Below are 23379 nucleotides of genomic sequence, written 5' to 3'. Positions count from 1 at the left end.
GTGACCCAGAGGACCTGTGTTTGAAAGCACTGAAAGAGCCAGGCAGGGTAGATGGGAGGAACTGTTGCTTGCTGGCTTGCTCATCATGGAGGGAGAAGGATGGTGGTCCCAGTCAGGGTAATATGATTCCATGCAAATGGAGGCTCACAGATTACCAGTGACCACAAGATATTAGATGAAAGTGTGCAAGCCAGCACAAATCATGACAGGATGCCAAGAAGTGTAGCATGTACACATGACAATCACCAGGGGTGGGATTAGGACCCAAAAATGAAAACAAAAATACTCTTATTGCAGTGATGCTGGCAAGGGCAGAAACAATGCAATGGCTGCCTATATAATGCCCCCCAGACCTATGCCATACTCACTAGAAAATACTTAGGATGGGGAAATTAATAGTTTGAGCTGATGGGAAGCCTTGAATGTTGGCATGCTTGTTAGGAAAACTCACATAAAAATAATGGTCACAGTAAAGTATTTCATCTTGTTTTACTCAAAAACATGCTAGTCCTTCCTAAGTCAGATTAATGACTGTTTAAATGTGATCAAATGAGAGCATGGTTCAGATGTCTGATTGTAATGAAATAATTGAGTGTATAAGCAAATGGCCATAGTAATGCACATTAACTCATTGCAGTTAAACTAAAGTGCAACCCATTGCACCCACTAACACACACATACACACCCACCCACATATACACACATGGTCACCAGTTACAGCCACTTTATTTACTGACAACTGTTCATTCATTTCTCTGTATTATCCATATAGGTAGGCCACTCTATGTACCCTTTTCAGCTATGATCCAGCCCATAGGCAGTCACAGTTACTAACACAGATAATCTTTCATAGATTGCAAGATGTAATCATTGTGAACATTATACATTCAAAGGGTTAATATTTTACAGAGAATATTGAAATATATGGTAAGGTTTACATGGCAGTAATAAAACTGGGTGAGTTCTATTGTACATGAAGTCTACACACTAGCAAAGAGTCAGCACATAGCAGGAGTTATTTGCAATGAATATTTGCATATAAACAGTGAGCCGGTTTCAATCAACAGCAGAAAAGTACACAATATTTCTGGATTTTTTTCTATGGAACATGCTGTAGAGTTTGTTTTAATAACAAGGAAGTGTTCATGGAGTTTTGATTGCGGTTGTTTTAATTAGCCACTGTGGTGGTGACCTTTTGTCAGTATTACACATGGACTGCTATTCTACTTTTAGGTGGAGTTTTATCTTTTCTCAAAACGTTGCATAATCATTAAACTTTCTAATGTTATACGATAAGCAGTTACATACAAAATCTTTTTAGAAAAGACCTTTGTCTGCTATAGAAAGGTTGCATTTTAGTCTGTGCAGTCTGGGAGCCTGTTCATTTACATCTCCTTAAGCAATGGGACAATACCCACTTACTATAATTAGAGAGGTGAGTTTAATAATAGAAGGCCATTGCTGTGTTTCCAAAGCACACATTCAGTTATTCTGACCTAGCAGCTATTAACACTACAGAAAATAGTCAGAAAATATTACTAGCGCTGTTGATGATTGGCAACCATATTACTGATAATGAATCAACTTAAAAACATACAAGATAAGATTAAGGCCCACTTGCTCAGGGTGAATCAGATCCTCCCTAGAATGACTTGTCTGTATTGCAATGGGGTTGACATAAATCTTCATGATATGTATATCTGAATATGCCATTCTCCTGTCTCACTACAGACAATCTGTATTACAGGTAATACTATCCATCTGGGGCCATCTTAGAACTGAAGCAAATGGTGGAACACAAGTTGTCGACTTTAATTCACATTGTATATTGTCATATCTGCAATATGTTCTAATCTAGCCCCTCAACCTGAAGGTATAAAAACAGCAAGCACATACAAACTGGACTATAGGGGACATCTTCCATACCTCTCAACCTCTGGACAAAGCCTCACATAATGGAAGGATAAAGTCCCAAAAATAGGGACACATTTAAAATATTGCTCTTTTGAGATTCAAAGAATGTTATTGTCATTTAGGAAACACAAGTGTTACCTAAACGAAATTTCAAGTGTCAGCTCTTTTACAGGAAAAAGCATACACAAAAAACAAGACATGATAGGTATTGAAAAATAAAACAATAACTATATTACAAAAAGCAAAAGTCTAGGGAGCTGTCTCACATGCTTGTACGCTATTTATATACACTGGATAACACTGAATACTAGATGATTAACTTGAAAAGAAAAGTACACTATACACAGATGTGAGACTGGGTAATATTGCAAATAAGGAAGCGATTGGGATTGCACTTGAATGAGAATATATTAATTTTAGTATGCAATAAATAAATAGAATTACTGTATGAAAAAAGGGAAAAGAATGAGAACGTAACAATCTAAAATAGTTGCGATACATCTAGATTTACGTCTGCATTAATGAGTCTTATTGCAGTAGGATAAAAAACTGTTCATGAATCTGAAGGTCCTACAGTGGCTACTCCGTAACCTTCTACCAGATGCAAGTTTAGTGAATAAACTATATGCTAGATAAGAAGTGTCACTCAGTATTTTGTGGGGCCTCTTTTTACATCTCATTTCAAAGAGGTCCTGTAAGGTAGGACGACTAGTGCCCACAATATTTTCTGCTTTTCTTATTATTCTTTGCAGCTTCATCCTTTCAGCCATTGTGCTGTTACCGAACCATACAGTGCAGTTGCTGGTGATAATGCCCTCAATAGCTCCTCTGTAGAAAATATTTAGAGCATTCACAGAGAGCTTTGCTTTTCAAAGCCTTCTTAGGAAGTGTAGTCGCTGGTGGGCTTATTTAATTAGCTGGCCTGTGTCTGTATTCCAAGAAAGATCTTCTGATATGTGTATCCCCCAGAACTTAGTAGTTTGGACTCTCTCACCTTCTTTACTACTGATCTTGAGGAGCAGGTGCATGGCAGCACTTTTTCTGAAATCAGTGATGAGTTATTTTGTTTTAATGATATTCAGGTCCAAATAGTTGTTACTGTACCATTCAATCAGGGAGCTGAACTCATTCCTATACCCACTCTAGTCTTCACCACTTATGAGTCCCACCACTGTGGTGTCATCTGCAGACTTGACGATGTGGTTGTTGCTAGCTTTTGGAGAGCAGTCATAGGTAAGGATTTTGAACAGTAGAGGACTCAGCACACAGCCCTGGGTTACTCCAGTGTTGATTGTAATACTCCCTGAAGTGTTGTTACCAGCACATGTCCTTTGTGGTCTTCCAGTCAGGAAATCAAGGATCCAGTTGCACAGCCCTTTATTTATGCCAAGGTTGATTAGATTTTTTTATAAGTTGCACAGGAATCACCATATTGAAAGTTGAGCTGAAATCTATGAACAACAGCCTGGCGTAGTTGTTCTTCAATTCAGGATGTTCCAATGTGAGGTGAAGTGCCACCAAAATGGCATCAGCAGTTGATCTATTTGCCTGGTAGGCAAACTGCAGCCAGTCAAAGCACTGGGGTAGTACTGTAGTCAAATGCCTTTTAACCAGTCTTTTGAAGCATTTCATTACATTTGATGTAAGGGCCACAGGCCTGTAATCATTTAGGCAGGTGGGGTTGGCTTTTTGGGCAGAGGATTATGTTGGTAACTTTGAAGCATGCTGATAGTTTTTCCTGGACAAGTGAGGTATTGAAGATTTACATCAGGACTATGCTGAGTTGGTCTGCACAACCTTTCAATACTTCCCCAGAATGTTATCTGGGCCAGCAGCCTTCCTGGTGTTCACTTTTCTCAGCTGGTTCCTTACATCCACAGCACTGAAGTTGAGTACTACCTCCTTTTGGTCACTGAGAAGCTTTATAGCCTCCAGGTTGTTTTTCTCTTCAAACCTACCATAAAAATGTGTTTAGACATTGCTATCATTGCACTGAACTGACTTGTTCTTGTGGTCAGTTAGTTGTTGAATACCAAGCCACAGGCTTCTTGAGACTTTCACATCCTTGAAGCACCCCTGTATCTGCTTTCTGTACTCCCTCTTGGCCTCCTTGATGCCCCTTTTTTAGATTAGCCCTTTCCACATTCAGACCTTTCCTATCCTTTGCCTTGAAATCACTGTTTCTTGCCTTCAGCAACTCGTACACCTTGCTGTTTAGCTTATAAACTTAGAAAGTTACTAGAATAACAAGATTTATGTTAGTATGCATTTTCTGAAGGATATGAAGTCTGAAACTCAAATGCATGTCATTAATTAGTGGCTTTGATCATTAGATCATCCTAGTAATTTGTCAAAAAAAAACCCACTTTTTATGGGGAACAGACAAAAAATATGAGGCAAAAAGCTATACATTCTGCAAAAATCTGTACAGTTGAGAGGTATGTTTCTTACCACTTGACACTTATGATACTAGTGAAGCATTTGCAAACTTCTTGAAAACAAAATCAATATCCTGGCTGCCTGGCATGCAGTCCAAGAAACTGCAAAATATCTCTAAGCTATCCTATAATAATGTAGTAAAGGTTGGTTTGTTTGTTTGCTTGTTACCCTGCCCCAGGTGCCACAAGTCCAAGCCACATGAAAGACAACATGATCTCTGACATTAAGTGTGGTTAACATCTTTCCCACTGTTCCCATACACACAATTGAAATCCGTGAGTTACTCAAATGCTGGTCTAAATTCATTGTTACAGATCTATAGCTATAAAATGAGATGTCTTCACTGACATTTTTAAAATATGATCCTGACTGCTTCCCAAAATTCATTTTGTGCATCGGTGTGTTCTTTTACTTGTATTTGAATTAAATTAAACAAAATGTTACAGGTAAAGTAAGAACTCGGATGAGAATAGTTGGTACATAGGCTGAAATACCTTAGCTGTCTACAAAAGTTTGTTATACAGCTGCAAATTCTAAGCATTACATCTCAAAACAAGCACAGGGTAAGGCTGAAAGTCTGCATCCTGCTTTCTATACATCTCAATAACTTGACATGAAGCATTTATAGGGATATTGCCAGAAGATTCTTTTGGAGTCTGTCTCTGTTCACTTGTATTTTGACAGCAGGACAAGAAAGGAAGAAAATGTTATTTTTAACAGCAATTGTGTCTTTGTAATTATGAGCTGTCAGTGCTTCTGAACAATACATCTCATTACCACCAGCTTAAGACTCAGAATTCCAATTAAATAAGCAGGAATTTTAATGTAAGAGCAGTCAATTCTTGAGCCTGAAGGCTTCATAAAATGTATATCACATATGCAGTGTTATTTTCAAAGAATCCTAACTTGAGAGGCAACTTAATTGTCAGGGCATTCAAAGAGAAAGATTATAAATGCATTCATTTCTGACAGAAGGAGCATCAGATTTAGCACAAGATGGGTGATCAGTGGAAGTAATAAAGAGAATGGACGGTGGTCATCGAGGGCAATTTTAACTTGTATCAGGTAATGTGGGTTTGCATCACTGGTATGTGAATGTGGCCAGAAAATAACCCAGGATACCTTCTAAATAGCATGAAACATGACCTACTAGGCCTTTTGGAATTGCTACTTAACTGTAGCCTCCAAACAGGCTTCATGTCTCATGAATGGAAAACAGCAACAGTCGTCCCTCTGAACAAAGGTGGGCCATCTACAGACCCTTAAGTCTCACTAGTCTCATATGCAAAGCCATCGAAATAATTATCATGGAAATGATCAGTAATGGCACAGAAAGCCTCCAGTCACTAGACCCAATCCAGTTTGGTTTAGTCAAGAGCAGGATATGCCTACTCAACCTGGTGGACTTCTTTGAGGAGGTCATCAAAGCAATGGATGAGGGCAAAATTGTTCACACTTTCTACCCCGACCTGGCCAAGGCATTTGACATAGTACCCCACTCTGACATTGTTGACAAACTCAAGAGGTTAGGTATAAACACTTATGTCACCCATTGGACAGCAAGCTGGTTCACAGACAGGATCCAAGAAGTTAGAACTGGAGTGTCCACCTCTACAAACAGGCCAGTCACAAGCAGACTCCTGCAGGAAGCAGTCCTGGGACAGCTACTTTTTAGAATTTACTTTTCTGAAGTCAAGACCAATGTCAATGGCATCTGCCTGTATAAATTTGCAGAGGATTGCAAATTAGGAGCAGTCATAGAATCCCTACCAACACAAATGTTCTCCAGAAAGTGCTGACATAGACAAATAACTGGTGCCAGAGCCATGGACTAAAACTAAATGTCAAGAAATACATAATAGTATCCTTCTGGAAGTCATCCACCCCTGGTAACTATCATATTGACAACAAACCTCTAAGAGTTGACTCAGTAGTCAGGGACTTGGGGACATACATAGACAGTAATCTACCTTTGACTATCACATGTCTACAGCAGTGAGGAAATCATTCTATGTTGCACAACTTACAAAGGTATGGAATCAAGGTCCAAGGAAGTCATTGTTCCACTGCATTCAGCATTCATCAGACCTATCACTGAGTACAATGCCCTCTTTGGTATGTACCTAACCAACTATACCCAACAACTGGAATACACACAGAGATTCCTCACTAAAAGGATACAGGTTGAAAGTAACATATCATATACAGACCATCTCAAGGCCTGTCACTTTATTCTGTCTCATACACACTGTAGAGGAGGGATCTATACCTGGCATACAAGGCATTGTCGTTCTCCACTCTGATGGATCTCCTGCATCTCTTCAAAACAAACAGCACCAGAATCACCCATTCTAAAGAATTAAACCTTGCCTGTGATATATATAGGACCTGCTGGAAAGACAGGTATGCATCCAGAGACTAGCCCTTCTCTGGAGCAGGCTACACATCCATATGAAGCAAAGTTCCTCCCTAACCCATTTCAAATGTAACATGAACATTTAAAAGGAGCAGGAAATTCATCCCTCATTTGGTACCTATGGATGGAGCCTATTCCTTTTGACAGAATCAAATTATGCCCTCACATTACAAAAAGCAGTATAAATGGCAAGCTCTTCAGCACAAACTATTTTTACAGTGATACTATTTATTAGGTTCTACGTCTTAAACTGAATTTTATGAGTTACAGTAAATACAGTAACTATTACATTTGTAATATTTTATAAACAACTTTCAGTATCTCTGTAACCACTCAAATTACACACATAATGTCAGCAAAACTTTATTCATCTAGATGAGAGCTTTCATGTGAGGCTAAGAAGTTCTGTCTGTGTTACTTGGTTGTTCAGATATTTATAAAAATGTGAAAATTATATCTATATAAATTAATATCATAAAAACAACAATTAATATATAGACAGAGATCAAATAGTAATGCAGCCGAGTTTGCCATTGTGTGAGCTTAACTTTTAAAACCTTGTATGTAGCATGGTTTTAAAATTATTGATGCAAATATAAACAAGCAATATTTGACGCCTAGAGGTGTCAGTAGGACTTAACTGCAGATGTAACTGGAGGCGTAACAAGTTAAAAAGGCCCTTGTGGTCATTAGCCTAGTAAGCATCTATGAACCTATGAACCTATATAACGTGTATCTATTCTTAACCAATGCTTTCATATTATGTCTAATTTGCGAAAATTATTTAAACTGTATTTCTTTTTGCATTATTTTTAAAGACCGCAAAATTATTGTTCTTAAAATATTTTGTGATACTTTGGAGTTTTTCTCTCCAGGCCTCCACTGAAAATGGGTTCCTACCCAGTCAGACTTTCTTGGTAATCAAATGTCAATAAATAAATAATTATTAACAAGTTCACATTTACAAACATTATCTCATTAACACCTACATGGTGTGAAATTTAACAAATCTAGCATCCTACACACAGCTTGTATTTCTGAGACTTTTCTGAAAAATAAACTTAAAAATTGTAAGATAGATAACGCAAATAATTTTTGAACAATCAAAGCTATTACAACTTTATAAATAACAATTTTACCAGTAAGAAATCTTCTTTGCAGTGACAATAGTCAGTACATTCATTGTCGTTCCATAAATATAATTATATATTATAATGCACATGAACCCCAAATTATACTTTTTACTAAACATTCACAAATTCTCATATCCTGGAAATTGTACAACCTAGACGTGTATTGTTAGAACACTTTTATTAACCAGACATAAACTTTCACATGATAACAAGAAATTCCAGTATGGATGCATGTTTCTTGAGATATTTACAGAAATATGAACACGTGCTTAATTGTATAATTAGAAATATAAATATGAATAAAACTTTTGCCATGGTGCTCGCATTAAGAAAACACACCAAAGACAGCACTATTTTCTTGTATTCTATTTCCTTCTAGATCATTGTGCTATTAATGTTGTCAAATGTTTGCCTCCCTTCCACAAAACTACATCAGTCCATATCTATACATTTTGGCATCATCATTGCCATTATAGACAAACACTTTATAATCATGGTTTAAACTTCAAATATACCTTTTGTACTGTCTTCCGGTATTAAAGTCACCATAGATTGCTTCCAGGATGCCTCCCCTCCTTTTAAAATACCGTTAAACAAAATCTTCCAGCTCTTTATCACTTTCTTCCCTCCCAGCTTCCAAACTGCCACTAGAATACCATCTATTCCTGGAGACTTTAATGCAAATTAGTTATACAATTTATCTAATATCTTCCTGTCCTAACAGTTAGTCTCTGAGCCTAAGCCCCGTATTATACTTGGCATATTTAAGTCTTCCATAAATATTTCCATTTGTACTTTTTTTTATTTCCCCACATCTCTGTTTTATACAAATTGTCATAAAATTTCAAAAATATCACTAATACGTCTACAGGCTCTCTGGTTATTTTTCTTGTGTTAGGCTCCCTAAGTTTGGCAACAACCCTTTAGGCTTTTGTTGCCCAAGTCATTGTGCCAAAAGTTTTTGTGCTCTGGAGTTATTACCAAAAACAGTTAATGAAGAGCAATATTTCTAAACTCATGCATCTTATCCAGGTATTCCCTTATTTTCTCTTCAGCACTCTGCAATTGCACCTCTTGTTCTGTGTGATCTTCTTACTTTGTAACACTTTGACCTTTGTCAACCTCTCTAAATATTACATCTTAAACAAATCTCTTTTTCTTTTATTCCCATTGTATTTTTAAACTCCACTTTCATTTTATCTTACTCACTAGTTATAACTTCTGGAGTATTTTATATCTTCCATAATAACTGCTGGATAATTTCCATTACCCATTCGTTAAATTTCTCTCTTTGTAGCAGGTAGGTTGGGAAGTGCCATTGTTTAATGTTTAATATATTACCCTGCATTTTTATATTGGTAATTGTTGGAGTGTGGTCTGAAATAGCTATTGGATGTGTATCAAAGTTCTTAACTAAATGGACATATCATTTCTTCATATCCAGCCCAGTTATTGTACCTTGGGGAATAATCTGTAAATTTTCTCTGAGTTTCTGCTATTGATTTCACATCTTTCATACTAAATATTTTCATAAATGTCTTCAGAAATCTACCATCTTGTGTTGTATTTTCCCTTCTAGCCCCACCCCCCATAAATCCTCACTGATGCAAATCAAATTCCTTTCCCCACCTATAAGTAATATTCCCTGATGAATGATGATTATTTCTCCCAATTTTTTAAGCTCAAATATAACCATTTTAGGTGAAACATAAATACATGCCAGCATAACCTTCATCCCTTGACAGTATCTTCTTACTATTATGAATCTGCTATTATTATTTTTTCTTCTTCTATCACTACTGGAGCTCCTCTGGCAATTAATATAACCACTCTTATTTTTCTTTATCCCTGGTATTCTGCAGAATATCCATCCTGAAATCCTTTCTTTAGCAAATTTACATCCTCAGTTCTTTCCAAATGTGTCTCCTGTACTACTGCATATGCCCCCATGTTTTCCAACCTGGTACTGTGGAGCTGGGAAATGAAATTAGTTTTTTCAGAATATTACAAGTACTGTAAGGCATATTACAGATCTTAAAGATGACATCTTTGTTTATGGAAAGGCCCACACCTGAATATTCATAAGTTAATTACTTATTTGAGGCCAATTATGGAATTTCTTAAATTTACTTTCCAGCCCCACATTTCCAGTAGGAATGCGGGTATTAATTCAAACAGTTATACAGAACCCACATTTAGTAATTCATACATAAACTACAACAGTTCATATCCATTTGCAATGAAGAAAGGGTTGGCAAGAGGTCAGTTCATTTGGTTAGCCTGCATGATTTCCTGAAGATCAGGCCTACAATACTGAGAAAATACGGCTTGAACAAATGTTCCAGGAAAGGACATATCCCAGGGAACTGGTGAACAACATCAGTAACCAAATTACTGATCTTACGAAAACAAGATTCAGGCCTCATTTAGGTGTTGGTTTAGTAGACCCCCCCCATTGATATACATTCACATGATGGTGGTAGCAGCACTGAATAAGAAAAAGATTTTAATAGGTCATTGGTTATACAATACAATGCAGGTAGTACAGAGGTTAAAAAATATTTGAAGAAAACTGGAAAATATTTTCAAATACAGAGAAAATATTGCAGTTTTTAGGTACTAAACCCAAGTTTATCTATAAAACAGAGAGCAATTTAAAACAAATGTTGGAGATGAACAACAAAGTATTTATTCATTTTATTTATTTATTTAACATTTGTTAACCGGGAAAGTCTGACTTGGAACAAAGCCAATTTTCAGCGGAGGCTGGGGGAGAAACGCTCCACATGCAAATCCAGATATAGAGACACCATCAGGGGTACATACAGATGTGGAGCTTGCTAACAATGTAAAATTATTTCAGTAGCAGACAGCATTAAGTTAGAAATATTTTTCATTAGCATTATTACCTTGCAAAATGGGAACTGTGGAAATAAGGGGCTGGTATACCTAGCCAAGTGCTCTTCCTGCCCTTCATTTTCCATTGGGAACACTGAGAGGGCACTTGGGAAATGGATAAATGAACATCATTTTTAAACACAGTTAGACATGAGAGTATTCTGAAAGGTTCCCATTTGGTATATTGGAAATTGTGACCCCTGATCCCAGATGTGGGGGGGGGGCTGGGAAAATACATTGGAACACAAAGAACTATTATGGCAAATAAAATTGGATGCCACCACAGCCCCGGGGTTGAACAACATGTCTATACTTCCCCTTCTTAAATTGCAAGCAGATAAGTTACAAGACTGTTCTTAACTGAAAAGTTATCTTTTAGAAATTAGATTTAATTGTTTTTTTGTAATCTAGAACTGGCTAAATTTTAACAGGGTAAAGATTTAATTGTTTGACTCTTTGAATGTGTTAATAACTCTACTATTTAATAATTACTTTCTTACTTTACTAATTCATGTTTTGAATACCTTTAAGTGGGACACTATTGGAGGATCCATTTGTTTATAAATGGCATTTTATAATTAATTAATTCAGTTCTGACGAAGTTCCAAAATGGAATGAAAATGCTGAATTGATTGTTGTAACATCATTTTTTGGATTGGAGTTTTTAATGGATCTGTTGGGTTATTAAATCAACTGCTTTTTGAACTTTGCCTCTGTTCTTTCATAACCAGTAGAACAGGAGTGCTACTGTACTAGATTTGTATGATCTCTTATAGTATTGTGATTTGTTCTCTGCATATATAATTAAGTATTCTTTAATTTTTGTCTACGCCTGTGAGACAATTCGCATTCCAAAATAATTTGTAAAGTGTTTCCATTGTGGTAAGAAGTCATTATTCCTACTTATTATATATGGCAGCTTTCGTATATGTTTATTTCCAGCTTTTGTGATACATGCACCTATTAGTGTTTAATGTTTGGCAGGTAAACCCTTTCTACAGATTTTTCTTATCATCAACTTTGGAACCTATGTCACATTTTGCAAGGCTTTTTGTTCGAATAAAAATGATCAAACAAAAAGGAAACACCCCAGAACACCCCATAACGTCTTATATTAATATAAAAATGAATAACTCTTTTTAAAAGGAACATTTGTGACAAACAGGCATCTGCTAATACAGGCCCTGATTAAGCTGAAACTGAGATTCTGCATGCTAAGATACATTTTTTTGACTGTGCTTCTACTCACACTAATTGGTATCTGTTCTTTTTTTGCCTTTATCCCCCCCCCCCGATGTGAAAACGACTTGCACATTTTTAGAAATCATTAACTTTTAGCCTTGAGGAAACCAGTGTTCTGTCTTGCGGTATTATCAACGTGCCTCCTTGGACAATAAGAGAAAAAAAGAAAAATGAAACCTTTACTACTAAAGGAAAACTTTTCATTATATTCGGTGTTCTTCTCATATTTACTTGTTTCCACTTAAAATTATTTACTGGATTAAGCCAGCCAGTTCTGTCACTACTACAGATGGCCTTTTCCTGGGTCTATATTACAAGATCGAATGCTTAGGTGATCGAACACCTAAACATCGAACTTGTAATATCGAAAGCAAAAAACAGCGAACGGCCGATTTAAAGCAGAGAAAGATTTCCCTTGGCCGTTCGCCGGATATTGCTGTTTTGTCTACTGTAGAGCAATCTTGGAGTTGGTATATTTAGTTGGGGGGGGCACAGCCCCCCCATGTCAGGGGTTAGTTTTGGTGTAAAGTTATTTTTCTTTCCCATGGCCGACCGACATGTTTTCCTGCGCCTTTCGACATTTTGGGGTTTGGTATTACAAGTTCGATCTTTAGGTGTTCGATCACCTAAGCATTTGATCTTGTAATATAGACTCCTTTTCCTCATAGCCCTTTCTTTCTTTTTTGAAAAAGATTTATTACATTTTTAACACAATAAAACAACACATTATCAACCAGAAGAAACAATAAACAAAGAAAAACTATTTACAATAGTGTCTGTGTCAAATTAATTAGAATATTACTAATTTCTATTCAAAGAAAGAAAGAAATAGAAATTTAATGAATAAACATCTATTTAGAGAAACCATGAATTGATATTTTCCTATTAAAACATCTAATTTTAACCAATTATTATAATCAGAAGTAGTCTTTTCTGTCCTCATCTTTCAGTGGTCCTTGTAGTCTTCTATAATCAAAAAAATCATCCTGTCAAATTATCAAGAAAGTACAGACCCTGAAACTCTACTAAGAGGTCAGGTCAAATCATGCCAACGCAGATGCACTTGGACCTGCGAATAACAAAGTGGCTGATAATTGAAATTACTGCTGTGAATTAAGGAGCCTGAGCCTAGCATGTCAGATGACTTGGGAGGACATTATGTGCAAAATTCTCACAATATGCATAAGCATATCAAATCATACAAGGCATACCTGAGATATTCGTGGTTAGCAAGAAAACACCTTAGAAGGACTCTGGAATACCATATACTGCCTTCTTACTGATGACATGATACAAACCTTTATATGCATAAACATATTAAAAGATAGCAGGTACCAGAAATCTCCTTCTAAATCAGAATGCTAAAGGTCGCTGTTCGAATGTGAAGTAAGAAGTTTCATAAAGATTTATGAAGAAGCAAGTGTGGACTTTCTGAAAAAGGGAAATTGCTACTTGGAGTAAGTTATAAGAAGAAAAGTCATACCAGAAATCATCAAAACTGGTTTGGACAGGTTGAAAAAAAAAAGCGGGTAGTAGAATACTCCAGAAGAGAGAAAGAGGGAGAGGAGAGAGAGAGAGAGAGAGATAAGCACATTTCTGGAAGACCATCATAATACATTCTGTGAAATGCCCTATCCTGTCTGTTAGCAGTACACCATGGGATTCACTGTTACACCTAGTGAGGTATTATTAAAACACATTCACCTTGGAACCTAAACCATTTCACATCTCAGACTATGGGATGATATTGTTCAGCGACTTCCAAAAGACTAGAGCTGCAAAGTGCTACTACCTTCTGTGGGTGGACTTCTATGCCTCATATTCCCTTGCTTTATGCAGTATGGAAACACATCCGTTTACATTTCAAAGTTTCTATTAGAAGCTCCTTCTCTGTTCCACATTAGTATTTTTTCCTTACATTAAACTTGATAAGCAGTGATGGTCTTTCTAACATCCATGCATCCTTGATTTAAGTATATTGTGAAAGCAAAACATATAGCATAATATTACATATCATTTTTATGCCACAGCATTAACTATCAGTCCGAATATAGCACATAAAGACCATCTCAACAAATAATAACCCAGGTTTTACATGATTAATTACATTATAGTTTTTGGTAAGAATGACATTTCTATCCACATTAACTAGAGAAAGAAGTCAATCAAACATATATTTTCATTAGCTTTAATGAGAAGAAAATGAATTGATACCTTTCCAATTGTCTTAGGAAAAGGCCCCTTGTCTTCTTCAACTATACTGAAGGCATCAATAATCCAAACTCTTTTCTGTCGACGTAAAACTTTTGCTTTTGTTGTTGGTTGCTGCAACAGAAAATATTTATTAGTATTTATCTTGAGGAAAAACGAAATAGAAAACCAGTCTACTTCATTTTGTAGCTGAACCCAGAAAGTTAGAATACAGTGTTAAGACAGTCTTAAAGATTTTTCAACTACATATACTGTCCATTCCAGTTATCACAATACAATATAAAACAAATACATTACCAGTAATTTAAACGCAATGCCTGAAATCGGACACCTGTTTGTACCTACTCTAAACAGTAAAAGGTTCACGATATTAAACAGCTGGTTTGTATTCCAGTAAGTTAGGGGGTTTATCAGTTTGGCATTGCCTAAAAAGGCACTATGGGGATGGAAAAGGTCTTTGCCAATATCCAAAAGCTTAGAGGGGATAACTGTAGACAATCTCTAGCAAAGCAGCATGGTCTTTCACCCATGTCCTTCCAGACCGTCAAATATTGTACCCCATTGGACTGACACCAGAAGCTAAGATAATTGTTAAAATCAATCATTTTATATTGGTAACATGACTCAGTGCTAGGCTCATACCTGTCTGAGAAACATAACCAGTGAGCTCAATTGTGTCTCTCTTCGTATAGTCAAGGGAGGTATGACTCAGGTCACTACAACACACCTGGACTATGAGAGTCAAACTGGTGCCTGTGGTTCAATGACCTGAATGCCTGTGTGACCTGATGGATCTAAGCCCAGGAAAGGCAGCTAACCATAACTCTTTCCTTACTCAGTATGGTGAGGGGAACATCTATGTGCCTCACTATAGAATCATCAATGACTAGAAAATGTGGCCGTGCACTGGTTTTACTTAAGAGCTTAGCAGTAGAGGCATTGGATACAGTGTTATTATGTGTAGCTGTGGGTGGTGTTTTGACAGAGTGTTTACATGATAGCTGAGGACCCTTTTTTGATTGTGCTGTGCAGGAGGTCTTAATGTTCATTTGTTCATAGGAGGGTATTAGGCTAATTACCCTAGGGCCTTTACAAGATTAGCCATGTTATACTCGTTTTTCCTAATTCAACTTGGTTAAATGCTCATTATTTGCAGAGTGAGTCTACGATCAGCACTGACTGCCCCTGTCTATGATGAACATAGGTACAACCCCTGGGGTGAATTTACAGTCTCCCATCCAATTGTCTAGGTTGCGCTTGAATAGGGTTATTGAGGAGCTCTGATTCACATGAATTGGGAGCTTATTCCAGAGGAGGGGCAATCTCTGGAAATATGTCTGTATCTCCAGCATGTTTTGTTAATGTCACAGACTAGGTTGAGATCCCTGGAGAAAGTGACTCTTGTCCCATTTGATTTGCGGTTATGCAGTATTTCCATTAGGGCAGGGTCAGAGACTATTCTGTAGGTCAGGCACAAGTTGCCTCTCAGCAGCCTGTATGACACAGAGTACAGTGACAGGGATTTCAGTCTTTCCATGTTGGTTATGCTTTGGAGGCCCTGAATTTTCTTGGTGAGAAATTTCTGTGGTCTGTCCAACTGCTGCAGGTGTCTGTTGAGGTACATGTAAAAGGAAGCATTATACTATATCAGTGGTCTGATGAGGGTTGAGTACAGAGGATTTATAACATGCAAAGCTCTTACTTATGAGGTGTGCAAAGCTCTTACTTATGAGGTGTGCAAAGCTCTTACTTATGAGGTGTGCAGTGTAAAAGACTTTCCTTACCACTGTGGACAAATGGTGATCAAAGTTTAGACTTCTACCAACCTGTGTTCCAAATCTCACACTCACCACTGGGTTTGAGCTTAGGGGGTGCTGTCAATACTGTAATTTGCAGACTTCCTCTTTGCCAAAGGGGATAATAATGCACTGTATTGCATTTAGTTTTAGTCCATGGCTATGGCACCAATCATTTATCTGTATTAACCCCAAACATCGTTTGGGGACTCAATGATTGCACCCAGTTTGCAATCATCAGTGGACTTGGTAAGCCACATGCCATCTACTTTCGCCTGGACTTCTGAGAAATAGATTCCAAATAGTAGAGGGCCCAGCACTGATTTGTGTGGTACCCTACTGGTAACTGGTCTACTGGTAGAAGTGGAATCCCCAACTTTAGCAGTATGCATTCTGTTGGTGAGCCAGTTGGCTACCCATCTAGTGATGTATGGGTTAATCCCCAGTTGGGAGAGTTGCTCAATGATAACTGAGTGGGGCACTGTGTTAATAGCGATGGCTAAGTCAAGTTAGGCAATTTGTACTGTTTTGCTCATCCATGGCTTTGGTGCCATTCTTGAAGATGTCCACCAGCTTCCATAAGCATGATCTGCCTTTAATGACGCCAAACTGGGTCGGTTCAAAAGTTTGAAGGTCACCTATGTCTTTGGTGATAAGGTCCATGATGATGCTTTCCATGGTCTTGTAGATTAGACTGGTTAGGCTTATGGGTCTATAGTTCCCAGGGTTGGTTGACCCCCCCCTTTGTGCAATGGGATTGCTGTTGCTGTTCTCCACTCTGCTGGAACAAAGCTAGTGCTCAGGATGAGGTTAAAGAGAGTGCCAAGTGGTTCTGCTAGGTCTTGCTTTAGATCATTTAGTAAGCAGCCTGGGATGTTGTCTGGTCCCATACAGGCCATGCGTTTGGCCTTGGAGAGCATGGCTATGACCTGCTTTTTAGAGATACTAGGTAGAGGACTGGTGTCAGGTATGCTTTGGGGAATGGCTGATGGGGACAGGGGGGTGAAGTTTACACCAAATCTGTCAGCTAGCAGGTTAGAAATTTCAGCAGGTTCAGTATGAGTGGTACCATCTACTATAAGTTCGGCACACAGTTGGGCACTCCCATTTAGATTTCAGATGTAGTTAAAGAATGCATTATGATTATCCTTAGCAAGGGATGCTAACTGACCTTCACAACTAGCTTTAGAGGACTTTCTAAGATATCTGATTTGCTTGTTCAAGCTGTGGAGGGTATTCTTCTTCTGCTGAGTAGCTTCTCTTTTGTTCTTAGACATCATTTTTTTCCTTCTGTTATATAACCTATTTATACTTGAGGTCCACCAAGGTGGCTTGTTTTTTGGGAGGACGTGGTTTTGATCCATTCAGGTACAGCTGAGTCTATACAGTTGTTTAGGTGGTTATACAGGGCATTTGTGTACTCCTCTGCATAGGAGTCATTGTTAGCTGTGTTAGCAGTGGAGTTGAAAAATTTTATACCATCACTTAGTAGGCTACAGTTTAGTTTGGAGAAAATTTTCTGTTTTTTTTTTTGCTCCTGTGGGGGTGTCAGGTCTGATAGTTACTTCAAATGAGATAGATTTATGGTCTGACCTTCCAAGGGAGAGCAACACACAGAAGGTAATCCAGTGACCCCCCATATTAGTATGTACTAAATCTGGGACATTAGAGCCCATTGCAGGGGGTGCAGACTAGCTGCTTCAGGGCATTTGTATTGACAAAGTCCAGGAACCTCAGGGTGAGCATGTTTTGTACTCATGTATGTCACCCAGTCGATGGAAGAATAGTTTAAATCTTCCACAATCAAAGTGCTTGGCAGGATAGTGAGTGTGACTCTAGTAAGTCCAGGTAGGCAGTGTACTTCTCTTGGTTCATGGTGGGGGATCTGTAGCTAGCAATGATGTGATAAGGTGCTTTACTTATGATTACTTGGACCTGGAGTAGCTCAAGAGAGTCATACTATTTAACCAGTCTTAAGGTGCATTTGGCTTTAATGAAGATGGATACACCTCCACATTTGGTTCTTTCACACTCGTTTTGGAAATCTCTGTCAAAGCAGAGTGGTCTGTCAACCATGTCTTCCCAGGCTGACATATATGGATCACCGTGGACTGACACCAGAAACTAAGCCAATTGTTGAAGTCAATCATTTTTGTCTATAATGTAACTCAATCAACCAGCTCATCTCATCTCTTTCTTGATATGTTTAAGGCCTTTGATACGTTATGCCACCAAAAGCTATTAAATGAGCTTCCTTAAACCTAATCTAGCAAGCCCTCTTCCGGCTTATCAGCTCCTTAACTGACCGCCAGCAGGTAGTTAAGTGGAAAAATGAACTCTCCACCCTATTACCAGTCTCAATAGGAGTACCTCAAGGTTAAATTTTTGGTCCATTGCTCTTCACCATATTCACCAACAGGCTCAGCACAGCCACCCAGCATGCAACCATCATTCAATATGCAGATGACTCCTTCCTCATATGTTCAGCTCCCTCCCTACCAGAACTCCTACAAACAACCCAACAATCTTTCCAAGACATTGAAAAATACCTCTCAGGTTTTCAACTCATACTCAGTCCAGATAAAACAAAGCTTATTCTCTTCACTAATAGCAAAGTTCCTGATAACTCTTCCCCCCCTTCACCATCTACTCAACCAATAAAACTAAAAATGAACCTGTCCAGTGCATCAAGCTCCTTGGAGTCACAATTGACAACAAACACCTTGCTCTAACTATCAAAAAGGTCCGCATTAAGCTAGGCTCACTATACACAGTCAAGCCATACCTAACTGAGGCCACCAGATATTCCATAGCTAGGACTCATCTACTCTCTGCCCTTCTATATGCCTCACCAATATTCATTAATCTCAGAAAATTAGATTTAAACAAACTTGACTCCTGCTATAACAAAATCGCAAGATTCGCTACTAACTTCCCTTACAGATCACATCACTGGACAGCACTTCATAAACTAAATTGGACTGAACTACCCAATCTCTTATCCCTCAACTAACTAACTTTCATTCATTCCATCTTCCACCAGCCAGACAACTGTCCAGTATTCAAGAGCTTAGTGCAGCCCTACTCAAATGGCAGGCCACTAAGATCATCCAACAAACTACTACTCAAAGTAACTAAATCTAATAATTGTTAAGTAAATCTCTATTCTCCCACCAAATATCTAAGTCCTGGAATTCCATGCCTCAGACAATACTAAAATCTAGCAACACATCCAGATTTAAACTACTGCTTAAGGAGCACCTAACTAAAAACTGGCTTTGCTCATGCACTAATCCAGGCTGATCATTCTGTCCTTCCTTGTTCATATCTCTTCCCTCACTAAATTCTAACATCCAAACTATCCCTTCTATCATGGAATTCCGATTTCTCTCTACCTGTCTCAAGCTCACTGCTGCTCCTGTTTTTATCTACCTACTTCAAGCTTCCTACAGCTTCATCATACTCCCTCCTTCTTGTACTTCACCTCAGTACTACATTAGCTATCACTGTTTAGAACATGTAACAATAGCGTAGCAACAATCGGCCATATTCTTGTTCATATACCGTACATGTATCTCATGAATATTTACCACCAAAACCATGATATTGATCTACTGATCAGTCATTTCTCTATGATGGCACAAGATAGTTCATGCTAGTTTATTTGTTAGCTTTCTTTTTTCCACTTTATATTACTCTTTCAATTTTTATTGTTTATGTATAAACTATTTGCTATCTATTTTTACCAACGTTCTATATCATTGATTGTTATAGATGTCTTGTATTATTTTAATGCGTTTTTGTAATGGCCCAGGCCTCTGTTGAAAAAGGGCCACTGGCCCAGTTGGACATCCCTGGTAAATAAATGTAAAATAATAAATAAATAGAATAGAATTCAGACAGGGATGCTTCAAGTCATTCACCCCAACATGTATTATGACAGAGTCATAGTGGTAATTGTTGTTGAGTGACTTGAGTGTATGTGTGACTTGATGGATCCTGGCACGTGACAGGCAGCTAACTATGACCTTTTCCTTATCCTGCCTGGTGAGGGGGACATCTGTGTGTCTCACTATGGAGTCACCTATGACCAGGACATTTGGTTTTGAGGTGTTTTGCCTCACGAGCTTATTTGCCGAGGCACTCTCAGCATACTTAGTTTTATGTGTAGGTGTGGTGCAATTGTCACTAACAACCTCTGTAAGATTAGTTTTGATTGTATGACAGACTTTTGCCTCCAGCTTTAAAGTATATTTACACCTCTCACATACTTTATCTGTTTTAATAAGAATAAGTGGTTGTCAGTGTACATAAAGCAATTGCTACAATGCCTCAAATTACCCATCTCAACTAAACTGGCCATAAAGAGAGTCAGGACGTGCATATCCATGGCTATTGATCTACTAGAGATGAGTGAGTGAAATTTAAATATTGAGTAGGTCAATAAGACAAGGAACATGAGTAACTCTCACCTACACGCAAACTAGATGCTCTAATAGTTAAAAAAAAATCTGTCTGGTCAATAAGGCTATTTAAGAAATACTTACACTGTGATAGATCAGCATCTACACAGATTACAAGGGGAATTATGGTGCGAGATATCGGAGTCTAGACTGATCACTGCAAGGCGCAGCTACACAGAGAGCAGCAGTTCTAACTAACGACTGCAAAAAAGGGCAAAAAGTGCAGATATGCAACAAAAAAAACAATTAATGCAGCTTTGATAAAAACAATGCCAAGACACTGGATATGGTAACATAAGATTTAGCTTTTGTAGAGTTTAATGAAACCAGCAACACTCTTCTTCGCAAGGGTCGCCAACTGTCACCAAATGCCTCAGGGCTCGTATGTTGTGAGCCATGCATTGTGCGACTGCAACACTTAATAGCAGTTTGATTTAAAAAAAAAACACAAACAAGGCCCAATGGTGAATCAAAAACAGCACACTCTTCATTCCTTTTTGCAATCGCAAACCACAAAATGACTCAGGTCTCATCTACTTTCACTAAAGTGGAACTAAGGCAGTTCTAACTAAAGACTGCAAAAAAGGTCAAAAAGTACAGATATTCAACACAGAAACAATTAATGCAGCAAAAAACACATGCAGAAACAGTGAATATGGTACTGTTAAGTCTTAGCTTTTCTAGAGTTTAGCAGTAACCAGCAACGCTCTTCTTCCCAAGTATGATGACAGCCAAACACTGTCAAATTCCTCAGATACAGAGATTCAAATAGGGGTTGGGAGGGTGGCCTAATGGTTAAGGTGTTTGCCTTACAAACACAAGGTACAGGGTTTGAGTCTCACAGGGGATAAATGGCTAGGCTTAAAATGGCTCGCAGGGGCAGTTAGCCTAGTACTAATCTATGAATCTATGAATCTAAACAAGCTAGCCCTCTAGCCAATCAAATAAAGGCACAATAAGACTTACACTAGCAATTCCCAGCTCAATAGGGCATAGGCTATCCTCTCCTCCCACAACAGTGTAGACTACAAACCTTCTTAATGTTAAATAACTGGTTTGGAGCCCAATTGCTTAAATCATAACTAAGATGCTTAGAATAATAGTTACAATGAAGTTAGGCTACTATCAAAGAGTAATAAATGCATCGGATTAAATGCAGCTGAACAATTTAAGAATATGCAGCAAAAAGATAAAGTAGGAATAAACACAAATTCAGTAAAAGTAGCCAAATAAAGTGCAATATTGTATTAAATGGGAAAATAGGAAACAGAGGATGATTCAAGCTTAAGACACTAAGGGGGTGGGACCTTTCCATTTGATCTCTCAGTGTTCATTAAAATAACCTGATGAGATAAGACTGAAAGGAGTGTCTAAAGTCAGATTTATAATATGGGCGGCCAACTCAAAAGCCAACAAGTTTAAAAACACAACTTTTAAATTTGTGGTGGGGACAATCAAACACAGCGATCAGCAATAGTGAAGCAGAGAATAGCAAGTCAACAGCACAGCTAAATAATGACTAAATATATGTTATTAACTGAGGAATGCTATTTCTCAGCTCCTCCCAGTAAGTAACTGGATTTGATTCACTGTCTGCAAAAGAATTCTTTTCTAACTGACTCCAGCCAAGATCTCTTAAAACTGCAAAAAAAAAAAATAAATAAATAAACAAAAAGAAATGCAATACAAGAGTAAAGATAAAAAAAATTGAATAACCAAACCTTAAATGAATAACTCCAATCCAAAAAAATGCAGAGATCAACAATAGTCAAAATGCAGACAGAGATCAGCAATAGTTAGTCAGAGAACAAGCACTACAGTTAAATAAAGATGCAAGTAAATACTTGTAGTTGAATGAGGAATGATATTTCTCAGTTCCTCTTACTAAATAGCTGGATTTTATTTACTGTCTGCAAAATAATTCTTTTCTAACTGACCCTAGCCAAGACCTCTTAATCATCCAGAAAGGACAAAATCTAAAACAAAACAAAACAAAACAAAATGCACCACAACAGTAAATATAAAAAAATGGAAGTAACCAAACCTTAAATGAATAACTCCAATCCAAAATCAGATACAGACAGAGATCATCAATAGTCAAATACAGACAGAGATCAACAATAGTCAGGAATAGAAGAGCAAGTCACACAGTACTATAGCTTAAAAAGTAGATTTCCTTGTTTAAGTAAGTTGTTCAATTTAACAATACAACTCTCATTTAAATCAAATGTAGGAAATGTTTCACGGACTGATTTGTTTTGTTTTATTTAAAAGTATTAAAATGCTTAAACTTAGGTCCTTCACAAGTAAAGCTATAAACAAGAATCTTCAAAAATCCATCAATTTACATCACAAAATCAGTGCAGCCAACAAAAACTTGAAAAACTTAACTAAACGTTCAAGAAAGTTTTACAGTTTTGAGGCTTGAATGAATGCCTCTGCCAGACTCATGAAACACCCTCCAAAAATATGACAGCTGAGTGATTTGCTTATTATGGCATGGTTTGTCCACAAAGGTAAGCTTGAGGTGGTAATATTTAGCATTACACATTCAGAAACGATTTTCATCTATAATGTAATTTGGTTTAAAAATTAAATGTTTTCTTTTAATTAAAGTGTAGTATCCAACTTTGTCTCATTGGAGATAAGCAGAAGCTTTGTAGTCTGCTGTGCTCTACTACATCTGGTCACATATAAGATATGAATGATAACTGGTTGGTATGTAGTTCATGAACATTTCTGTACCGATGAGGGATCTCACATGCAGTGACTAATGAACAGATATGTGGCCAAGCCCAATATGGAAAAAAGGTACATAAGAAAAACTGGTTCTGGAATGCAGACATTGAAGAAGTTATCAAAAGAAA

At 37.6% G+C, this 23379-nt stretch overlaps 1 protein-coding gene across 2 annotated transcripts in view; it reads right to left on the bottom strand.

Annotated features, from left to right (window-relative positions):
• LOC122817093 (cadherin-like protein 26) overlaps positions 1–23379 on the bottom strand; it is a 630240-nt gene that overhangs the window by 434623 nt on the left and 172238 nt on the right. For both annotated transcript variants that reach the window (XM_044090256.1, XM_044090257.1), the window contains exon 3: positions 14257–14367. In XM_044090256.1, coding sequence (XP_043946191.1) covers positions 14257–14367 — 111 coding nt within the window. The remainder of the gene's footprint in view (positions 1–14256; positions 14368–23379) is intronic.

The sequence above is a fragment of the Protopterus annectens genome, chromosome 12.part0, assembly GCF_019279795.1.
Source record: "Protopterus annectens isolate FY-2018-M chromosome 12.part0, PAN1.0, whole genome shotgun sequence".
NCBI lineage: Eukaryota > Metazoa > Chordata > Ceratodontiformes > Protopteridae > Protopterus > Protopterus annectens.
Note: the sequence above shows the minus strand (reverse complement) of the source record. Positions and strands in the feature narration are given on the sequence as shown.